Consider the following 10,827-nt stretch of genomic DNA (forward strand, 5'->3'; position numbering starts at 1 on the left):
AGGGATACCTCTTTTGAGCCACGGTGGAAACAGTGAGCAAGCTCTCCACATGCTGTTTTGAAGGCAGGAAGGAAGCTACAGTCATGGGCGCCGTTCCCATGGCCCTGAACATGGCTGCTTCCTTTCTGCGGCATACTGTTAAGTTGCAGGTTCACTGGGTGCTTTTGCTTCTTCTCTAATGCCGTGTCCCCTGCTCTGGGGATGACTGATTGTGCTCTTTCCCCGTGTAGGGTCATCCTCATCCTTGAACACCACGCTGCCTTCAACTAGTGCCTGGTCATCCATTCGTGCCTCCAACTACAACGTTCCCCTCAGCAGTACAGCACAAAGCACTTCAGGTGGGCCTTGTCCTGAGTTTGCCAAGGCTCTGGCCGAGGAAGGGGCAGAACCTGGGGCCAGGGCCGTTGTGTTTACCTCTTCTTTTGATTCAGTCTTCTTTTCAGGGAGCTGGGAGAGTATATTTCTGAGCCTGGGAAGATATTTTTAACACCGTTTGCCCCCTTTTAAAATGTACTGTATCCAGTAGTCATTTACTAAAATAATCAGGTTTCACTGAATAGCCACTCTCATCTGAGAGCTGTCTCAGATTAAATGTAATTCAGTTCGAAGCAGTAGTCCTCAACAGTCTGTAGTGAAGGACCTTTTATTTTTTTAATGCCCAATCCTTTGCAGACTGATAACTTGTAAAATATAGTAAACCTGAACTTGGAATCGCTAAAGTACACACGGGGGTTACAGCAGCGTCATATTGCTGTTAGAGTTTACAAACGCTCACTCTGAATTTCTGTATTTGTACTGTCACAGACCAGTAATAAACTGTGTTGTGACCAGTCTTCCCATCACACTTTGAGACGTGCTGACTTAAAGACATGCTCCTTATGAGCAGGTAGAAAAAATAATTGATGGTGACAGAAGGTATAAAATTTTCTATCCCCTTCTGCTCTCTCGCTTTTTTTAGTATTATTTTGATTTAGTTTTCTGTGTTCCTGGCTGTGCACTGGACCCCTGGGCAAGTTGCTTAACCTCTCTGAACCTCAGTAGAATGTGTGTGAGGATTAGAGGTGGCGTACGCCAAGTGCCCAGCAGCCCAGCGCTCAGCACAGAGCAGCCCCCGGCGAATGTCTGCTCTGAAGACTCCCTGAGTTAGGGCTGCTTTTGTAGTCCTTTTTTTCATGAATGAATAATAACACAATGCTGAAATCTCACGGCCTAAGTGTTGGTCTTGAGCAACTCATTATGGTTGTTAAGGTAATGGAGTTCCCACTTGCTGCTTTAGAGCAGCTCAAAGCAGTGTTCAGTGTAGTTGTATGCGCTGGACTAAGGGTCTCACAGGTCTTAAAACTATTAATAAGAGACTGTCTGTTTTGAGGCAAGGGAGCAGTTTCCTTTTGGCTTTTTGTTTTTCTTCTGCAGTTTAGTTTGATTTGGGTTTTTTTTTTAAGTTTTTTGGTTTGTTTGATTTGCTTTTAGTGGGGGAATGGGTGTTGTCATTATTTAAATTTCCTCTTTTCTGAAAGCATTTGTCTCCCCTCTTTCCCACTTTGTTTTCTTCCTTTGAGTAGCCAGAAATAGTGATTCCAAATTGACATGGTCTCCTGGTTCAGTTACAAACACGTCTCTGGCTCATGAGCTGTGGAAGGTCCCTTTGCCACCTAAAAACATCACTGCTCCGTCCCGCCCACCTCCGGGACTGACTGGTCAGAAGCCACCCTTGTCTACGTGGGATAATTCTCCCCTTCGTGTAGGTGGAGGATGGGGAAATTCTGACGCCAGGTACACCCCAGGTGAGAGGACATGCGTAAGGTGGTTTCATGTGGCTTATTTGCTGAACACTAACCAGTACCAACAGTCTAGTTTAACAGAGACCTAAATAGCAGACTGTTGCATTATCCTCTATAAAGTAAGATTAGAACTTAACTAAACATAAGATTCCTAGTTCATTGCTATCTTCTGCAATTGCCATGCTTTTGAGAGTCTTAAATTTTATTTTAAATTTTGCCCAGTTTACTTACATGTCCCCAAAGACACACACCTGTCAGTGACAAAGTTAATGGAATGGGGATGTCCTTTCTTTCAGAAGTTCCTCAAGGGCTCATCTTACTAGGTATAGTAACTTCCTGCTCGTGGCAGGCTTGTCATAATACCGTGTCACGTGGAGCAGAAGTGTCATGTGACAGGCCTGGGGAGGTGGGAGCAGCCCATCTGGGCCTTGAAGAATGGGGTCTGTTTGGGTGAAAGCTTGGCCTGTACTTAGGATGATCATAAAATTTATTGATTGAACAGGGACGTTTGAGAGTGAAAAGGGGTGCTGTTAATTAACTGTACAGGCCTAAACCAGACTGTCCCAGGAAAACTGGGACAGATGGTTCCCTTACCTCTCTACACCTTCCGTAAATGACTAGCGCTGGATTTGTGCTGGCATCATGTCCCCGCCCGCCTCCCCCGCAACACACACAACACACACAGCCACAAACACAACTCAGAGCTCGCCTACCAGTTCATCCATTCTACCCCGCCCCCCAAATGCACCACACTTTCTCATCTCCAGGCTGAAAATTGTAGTAAAACCTCATTAATAATTTTCTGATCTTAGGACAGGTGATTGGCTGAAATAAAACTTGCAGTGTTTCCTTTGGGGGAAAGTTTTAATTGTGTGAAAAAAGCACATGAGTCTGTTCCAAGCTACTGAATGCAAGTTAGTGTAATTGGTGTCATGTGTAAGTGGTTCTTTCAGGCCACAGACGACTTTTGGGTGCCAGCTAAGTGCCTGGTGGCACCCTCCCCCTCAGGAGGGTTGGTGGAGTTGAATGGGCTCAGGAAGCCTGTAAGAGTCAGCCAGGCCAGCAGAGGGAGCAGCATGTGCCAGGCGCAGAGACCTGGGAAAGCACAAGCGTTTCCTGTTGGAATTATTGGAGCTTGTCACGGGCTGTGTCACGCAGCCATCTTCCTAAGCCACCCGGAGTGTTTCTGAGGCACTTTTTTTTTTTTTTTTTCCACACACACACACACACACACACACTGTATTTTATTTTTACAAGAGATGAAGAGACTGACACCAAGCATTGTAAATGGATGACCACAACAAAAGCAACAATGATTGCAATTACCAAACACGAAACACACTCATACTATGTCATAATATTGACATTCAGTCCAGTAATCCTCCACTGTAACAGCTCCTTTACTTTGCAGTGAAGATTGATGTGTATATTTTTTGCCTCTGAGTCCTGTGGGATTTTTTTTTTTTTTTATTCAAACAGAAAGTCACAAAAATTATAATCATCTTCATCAGGTCTGAGGCACTTTTAAATAGTTGTAGACAGAAGTGACTTGATCATGTCTTAAACCTCTGCTGCTGGGAGAGAGAGACGATGCTGTAGGGCTGGGCAGGAGAGCCAGATGTGGAGCCCCTGTGGTAGCCCAGACTAAAACGAGCAATGTCTGGACGACTGCCAGCTCTTAAATCCCCTCGAACTTCACACCCTGTGGGACGTGCATGCAGAGTCATCACTTGATAACCTGAGATCATCGTGAGCTGAGGCTATTCCCCAAAGGCTACCATTCTGCGATAGTTTTAGCTTTACAAATGGGAAGACCCCAAAGGCATCTGGCCTTTGGTTCACTAGCCCACCATGTGATGAGCTGGCAGCCCGCTGAGCCCCCACCCCCCCAGAGGCAGAGCCCCGTGCCCCAGAAATTAACACCTGGTCAGAGCTGGAGTGAGCTGGCATCGTGGGCCCACAGAGAAAATAACCCATGTAGACGCACAGGTAAGTAAGAAGGAAGAGAAGGACGCCACGCGCCCAGATGATCCTCCTGAATGTCTGCAGTTTGACTGGAGTATGTTTGTCCTGAACAGTCATTCAGGCCACAGTCTTGGAAAACTGACTTGTCCTTTTTCTTCCTTGTTTAGGTTCCAGCTGGGGTGAGAGCAGCTCAGGGAGAATAACAAATTGGCTTGTTCTGAAAAACCTTACACCTCAGGTAAGAACATCAGGTGTCCTGGCTTATGTGGATACGCCAGGCAGCATGGAAGCAAAGGTTTCCATTCTGGTTTAAGTCTGAGATGAGGACTGCCCAGGCCTTCCAAGTGGCGCTGAGTAGATGTCAAGGCCGGGCAGAGGAAATAGCAGAGAATGGTCTTTAGGTGCCTCAGGCAGGCTGGTGGTCTGATCCAGTGGTTTTTACGCTAAAATGCGCGGGAGCTGACCAAAAATACAGAGTCCTAGACCTCACCCCACAGACTCTCATTTAGTATATCTGGGCTAGGGTCAGGGATCTGCATTTCTATAAGGGCATTCAGATGAATTTGATGCAGGTGGTCCTTGTACTGCACTTTGAGAAAACTTGTCTGCCCTTTTAGATGAGAACGTTTTCTTAGTCCCTGGACTGCCCCCTCCTCTGGAGGCTGGGTGTTAAGAGCCCACCCCCCTCCTCCCCAGGGAGCAGTGCCTTGCTGCATCCTGTCCTCAGGGCAGGGAAGAGAGAAGACATGAAGCCACAGCAGGGGCAGTGACTAACTAAGGAGTTGGGGATCTGGGGAATGCCCGGGAGTCTAGAGGCCACGGAGGTATGGCTCTGGGACCAGTGGAGGTGGGGAGGGGGGCACTGTACCCTGTCACAGCAGTGAGTCCCAGTGAAGAGTGGCACCAGGAGTGCAGAGCCTTGGGCAAGAGAGAAAGGACCAGAGTCCCAGCCTGGGACAAGCTACCTGGACAGTCTTCATGGCGGTGCATCTAATTGGCAGTTGCCACGCTCTGTTTCCAGATCGATGGCTCGACTCTGCGTACTCTGTGCATGCAGCATGGCCCACTGATAACATTCCACCTGAACCTCCCACATGGAAATGCTTTGGTCCGTTACAGTTCAAAAGAAGAGGTAGTGAAGGCACAAAAGTCTCTGCACATGTAAGTTGGCCATTCTGCGCATGGCACCTGGAAAATGCCCTTGGGATTGCAAGTTTGGAATTCTCTCGTTAGGGCTCCCTTGTGTGTATGAAAACGCAGCTGGTGACTCTGTGTGCCACCTCTGGGCCAGCACTCGGGGTCCCGCGGTGAGCGCTTCCTAAAAGCTGCAGCCTCGCTGTGTCTTGGGCTCCGAGGGCAGTGCTCAGAAGGGCGTGCGTCACACCAGATCCAAATGGCCCTAGAAAATCCCTTAAATTGCCTGGTAGGAGACAAGAGGACATGATCTTGATGCCACAACAGCACCGGGTGGCACGGCTGGGCCCGGAGAGCCCAGGGCGCTGTGCCCCCGCCGTGTGCAGCCTCCGGGGCACACGCTGGCTGGAAGGGAGGGCACGCTGGGTCCTTGTGTGCGCCGCCCTCTCCCTCTCGCCCTCCATTGCTTTTGTAGCAGAGACAGTGTCACCCTCACTTTGACTCAGACCCCTCAGCTAGCCCGCTTGTGTCTCTCTCCTCCAGGTGTGTACTGGGGAACACTACTATTCTTGCTGAGTTTGCCAGTGAAGAGGAGATCAGTCGTTTCTTTGCACAAAGTCAGTCTCTGACCCCTTCTCCCAGCTGGCAGTCTCTCGGGTCCAGCCAGAGCCGGCTGGGCTCCCTCGACTGTTCCCACTCATTCTCCAGCCGGACCGATCTCAATCACTGGAATGGTGCTGGGCTGTCGGGAACTAACTGTGGAGACCTTCATGGCACTTCCCTCTGGGGGACCCCACATTATTCCACAAGCTTGTGGGGTCCTCCAAGCAGCAGCGACCCCCGGGGAATTAGCAGCCCATCCCCCATTAACGCTTTTCTTTCTGTTGACCACCTGGGTGGGGGTGGAGAGTCCATGTAACAGTGTAGACTCGACTCAGAACTGCGACCTCAAGACGCGAAAGAAAGGAGCACTAAGTTGGGCTCGCCGCCTGCAGCCAGGGCCACCTGTGGGAACAGCTATTCTCTGCACATTTTCACTTTGTTTTCCCTGAAACATATCAGTTTGAATACTTGAATCATGCAGGCCAATATTATAATGTGAAAAGGTATCTATCTATTTACACTCCCAAATAGCGCCATACATGCTACACCGTATAGAATGAGCTCACTTGTGTATATTCATCATGTTTAGCCTTTGGGTTCTTTTTTTTCCCTTTTCTACCCCGCCCCCCCCCCCCCCCCGCCACATTCATTCTTTTTCTCTTCTTTTCTTTTTTTCTTTTTGCAAAACCATTTTTTGGGCTGATAATGTATGAGCTTTTAACTTTGCACTGAATGATGTGCTCTCCGTCTAATCGGCAATATGGGGGGGCAGCTGTTCCAGTGTAAATGTTTACTCAAGGATGTTCTTAAAAGGTGTGCGCTCTCTACTATGCCTTGATGTTTGCCTACCTTATTGTGGTATCGTGGAGTTTAAAAGATCAAGTTATGATACTGACTTAGGACTATAAATGAAAGTATTGCACCAGTTTTTTTCATGTTATAAAACTAAAGAATTTCGCTCTGCAGTTTGAAAAACTGTGGCCACAGCTGTGACTTGCAGCCCACCTGCCACCCAGGACGGGCCCTGCACTTTGAATAGGCTTTCCATTTTGTTTTGAAGGTTCCCACGTTGAACCTTCTTGTTTACAGATTTTTTTGTTTGTTTTTTGAGAAAAAAATGTTTACTCTTCCATCATTTAAAAAAAAATTAAAAGACAAAAAAAAAAAAAAAATGGAGGATGATTTAAAAGATGCTTTCTATCTCTGGGAAAAAGGAGCAGCATTTGGCCATGTTCTTTTGTTTTTCTATTCCTGTCCTAAATCAAAGAGCATGGTTCTCAGGAAAACCAGTTCCCCAGTTTAAAAAAAAAAAAAAACAACAAAAAAAAAAAACCTCCTTGTAGTTTCTTATAGGAAAAAACGAAAAACCCCAACTTTTAGCACTGATACTACATATTGCTCTGTTAAAGAATTTTCTCTGCCAAAAAGAAAAAAAAAACAAAAAACAAAAAAACGCTTAAAGCTGGAGTTTGAGATTCTGCTTTCAGATGCTGTCTTTTTATTAGTGAGTGATGATGGTTTGCTAATTATCAGTAGGTAATAATTTTTTGTAATCCCATCAAGTGGCTCTATATGTTTCTGCTCTCTTGTGACTGTGTTAATGTTTAACTGTTGTACCTTAAAACCGAAATCAGTAACTATGCATACTGTAACCAAGGTATTGGGCTTACAGGATTGTTCGTTGTATAAAGAAAATTTTAAATGTTGTTGCGAAGTAACGAGTTACACCATTTTTAAAATTTCTTTCTCTCCTTTCCCCTTTTTTTGCCCACAAATGGTATTATAATGCTTGCTTAGTCAAAGAAGAGAGACTAAACAAGGGTAAAAATTTTAACAGTACAGAATTTGCCATCATTTCATTGCCTTGATTCTAACTGTTTGTGTCCTAAGATGCAAAAGAAGTCAGTGGCTTTTAACTGTTTACAAATAGAATGTGATTGTAAAATGTACAGTTTGGTTGTGTTTGAATTATGAAATTTCTCCAGATATAATAAACCATGACTTTTTGGCTGCTCAACATTAATTGTCTCTTTTTTGTGAATTTATTTGTACGCTCTTTTTTATAATGAAAGTTTCAAAGTTGCTATGTATGAGGGTTCTCATAGAGCAACCGGTAAAAATCTAAGCAAATATTTGAACATTTTATCCGAACTTATACACAATTTCACCCTGAAATAATGTGAGGACAATGGGAAACTGTCGCTTGCTCCTTCCTGCCCTCTTTGAGCATCTTTGGGATCTTGTTGCTCAAAACTCTTCTGTGACTTCATCTTCCCCACCATTTGTGCCCATCTCAAGCCTCAGCAAGAGACCATTTGGAACATGAAGCTTAATGACTTGACAGTGTTCTAGTGTTAAACTCTCATACCTCTGTTACACAATGAGAAATGCCACAGCCTGGACTGGCCTTTTTCCTCCCCCTTCACGGCCCTCCTCGCTCCTCACTGCAGGAGCTCCGGGGCAGAACCTGTGTACGTATTTCAGTGTATGACTTCAAATCATGCTCCAACTTGCCAGGTGTAAGCTAATGTTGTTGGACACCTTAATATAAGCAAATGTTGTTCAATGCATTCAATGTATATTGACTTCCATACTGGTTTTTCCAAAAACCAAAGGTCGCTTTGAAAAACCACGTCTGGAAACGTTCGGAACGTTAAGCTGATTGACCTTTTGGGGCTTTGAGTAGTGTATAATTGACTTCATAACTGCGTTAATTGTATTGTTAAAGTGCTTGGGAGTTTTTTGCGCTTGTTATGTGAAAATAAAGTGTTTGATTTAAAAAATTAAAAGTGGTTTGGTGTTTGCCTAGTCCTTACATACAACAGTTCTGGTCCCTAAGCGACTGTGTTACTCCTAAATCTTTCTTAATCTCTCCCAACTGCCCGTCCCTCAGCCCTTAGTCCAGGCCATTAGTTTGACCATGACATTCCCCTGGCTCTGTGACCTCAAGTCATTAACAGCCTGTACGAGTTGATCTAAACATTTTAACACGTCCAGTCACGCATCTCCAAATACAGCTCGCGAGGGCCACACAGCTGCTGTGCCCCTGGACGTGTGTTAGCTCTGGACATCCTGAGCTGCTGTGCCTTGCTGCTCTGGCTCCACTCTCCTTCCCCTGTAGGCCTGCCCAACCCTGCCTTCCCCTCAAAGACAGTAATCACTGGGTTCAGCTTACGCGGGGTGGTTTTTTTCCTCCATCATATTTAGGTACCTCCTCCCGTTGGTGCGTGCTTCAAAACCATGATCCCCTTTCTGGTCATTGCTGTTGACGAATGAGCTGCAGCCAGTGAATGATCTCTTGCTAGTCTTTGTAATCCACGTGGTCACACACACAGTAGTCGCTGAGTAGATATTGAAGGGATAACAGCTGTTGGCGGTTGACGTTTGAGGACCAAAAATTGTGGTAGTGCCGTGCTGTCAAACTGTGAGGGTGGATGAACCAGGTGGAGGTGAAGTCCTTGACAGGTAGGGTCTAAATAGTGTTAAGATAACGACTGAGGCGAAGGAGGAGGCAGCTGAATCAAGACGGGAACGGCAACGAGGTTGCACTGAGCAAGCTGGTTTAATATTTGGCTGAGAGGTAATTTGCATGCATTGGGACTTGACTGATTTTCCCTCTTCAAAACTTAGGAGATCTTTTCCAGTCGATCCTTTGATTTCAGATGTGAGCGGCGGGGTCCCTGGACGAGAGCCAGAAACCACCCAGATGAAACTTCAGAGCCCCTTACAGAGACCAGGGCTTTGGCCCTGCCTCTGAGTAGGTGTTTGCAGCGTCCTGGGGGGAGGGGATAACAGTAACAGTATGTTAAAGGCTTCTCTACATACCTAGTGTTTGTACGTGTTTTCTCATTTTCAGAGCACCCCAGCCTGGCTCTAGAACAGGAAACACAAAGTCCTACCTAGTACAGTGTGGCTCAAATTGTCCACCAACACACTCCCAAAGTTAAGGAGAGGATGGAAGATGTGGATCTCTCTGGGATCTGGGGGCAGAGTTTTGAACTCTTCACTTTAGGTTAAAGCTGCATATGAATGTTGCATTTGGCTCCATCATACCCATTTTCACCTAGAAATAATGTTTCAAATAGCCAGTTAAATTGCTGTTCTTCAAAAAAGTCTCTGGTGCTTCAGAAAGATGGGCCGTGATAAGGCCCACGAACCCTATTTGAATTGAAGAAGCAGGGCTGGAGAGCTCCAGCTCCGGATGACTTGAGTGGCAGAGATCACTCTGGTAAAGGGGCATCAGAGTGATTTCCCAGTCCTGATGTTAACACAAGTTCGTGTGCCCGACGCACAGTGAGGCCAAACAAACTGAAACGTCGGAGTTCGGAGCAGAGAAAGGTTTATTGCAAGGCCATGCAAGGAGACAAGGTGGCTCATGCCCTAAAAAGCCTCAAGCTCCAAGGGTTTCAGCAAAGCATTTTTAAAAGCCAGGTGAGGGACCGGGGGTTGCAGGGTACGTGATCAGCTCGTGCACAGTTCTCTGATCGGCTGATGATGGGGGAACAGGGTGGTGTCACAGGGGTTAACTTTATCAGTCCTCAGGCTCCAGGAGGCCTGGGGCTACGTGCTCATGGTCATCAAGTAGTTAACATCTTCCGTTGGCGGGGGGGGGGGGGGGGGGGGGGGGGGGGGGGGCAGTTTCACATCTGCAGAACAGCTCAGGAAATTTGCATCAAATACCATTATCTAGGTACTTCATAGAGGAGCTAAAGCAGAGTATCTGGGGGAAGGCCCTCATAGGGTCCTGCTAGGTTACACTGGGTCTCTGGGCCCTGTCTCAGCCCTCAGGGACCAGTACGCCCCTGTCCTGGCCAGCCATTGACTCACTAGGTAGGGAAGCACCCCAACCTTCTGGTACAGCAGGGCTGGGCTTTGGATAGTGAGGGAAGCTGTATCCACAGTCCAGCAACTTCCAGAAGAGGACAAACTTGGATCCCAAGATCTAAACAGTCTGCAAGCCTGAATCCAATTCATGGACCCTATTACCATGTTACCGTTGTAGCCAGAATCTGGCCTCTGTACCCGGTACTGAATTGAGTCTCAGAGACAGAGTTTTGGGTGAAGTAGAAAAGAACAGCTTTATTGCTTTGCCAGGCAGAATGGGCCACAGCGGGCTAGTGCCCTCAAGACTGTGTGTCCTGACCTGGAGGGGTTAGTGAGGAGGTTGATAGTAATGGTTCCAAGAGGGTGTGGTCAGCTCGTGGACGTTCTTCTGACTGGTTGATGGTGAGGCAATTGGGAGTCAGCATCATCAACCTTCTGGATCCATCCAGTCTGGGGTCTGTGCCTGTGGACAGCGTACAGTTAACTTCTCCCACCTGGTGGGCGTTTCAGTGTCTGCAAG

The 10,827-nt window shown here is 46.8% G+C and overlaps 1 protein-coding gene across 7 annotated transcripts in view; it reads left to right on the forward strand.

The window, feature by feature from the left end:
* The window catches only part of TNRC6A (trinucleotide repeat containing adaptor 6A), a 97,445-nt gene extending 89,173 nt beyond the window's left edge, over window positions 1–8,272 (forward strand). For 6 of the 7 annotated variants that reach the window (XM_068524662.1, XM_068524659.1, XM_068524656.1 and 3 more), the window contains 5 exons: window positions 231–338; window positions 1,563–1,784; window positions 3,914–3,984; window positions 4,768–4,907; window positions 5,424–8,272. In XM_068524662.1, coding sequence (XP_068380763.1) covers window positions 231–338; window positions 1,563–1,784; window positions 3,914–3,984; window positions 4,768–4,907; window positions 5,424–5,799 — 917 coding nt within the window. In that variant the 3' untranslated portion in view covers window positions 5,800–8,272. Of the gene's footprint in view, window positions 1–230; window positions 339–1,562; window positions 1,785–3,913; window positions 3,985–4,442; window positions 4,737–4,767; window positions 4,908–5,423 lie in introns of those variants that run through there. The other variant, XM_068524661.1, reaches the window with a different exon arrangement.
* The last annotated feature ends 2,555 nt before the right edge of the window (window positions 8,273–10,827 follow it).

This window comes from Eschrichtius robustus, chromosome 16 (genome assembly GCF_028021215.1).
Source record: "Eschrichtius robustus isolate mEscRob2 chromosome 16, mEscRob2.pri, whole genome shotgun sequence".
In the NCBI taxonomy this organism is placed as follows: Eukaryota; Metazoa; Chordata; class Mammalia; order Artiodactyla; family Eschrichtiidae; genus Eschrichtius; species Eschrichtius robustus.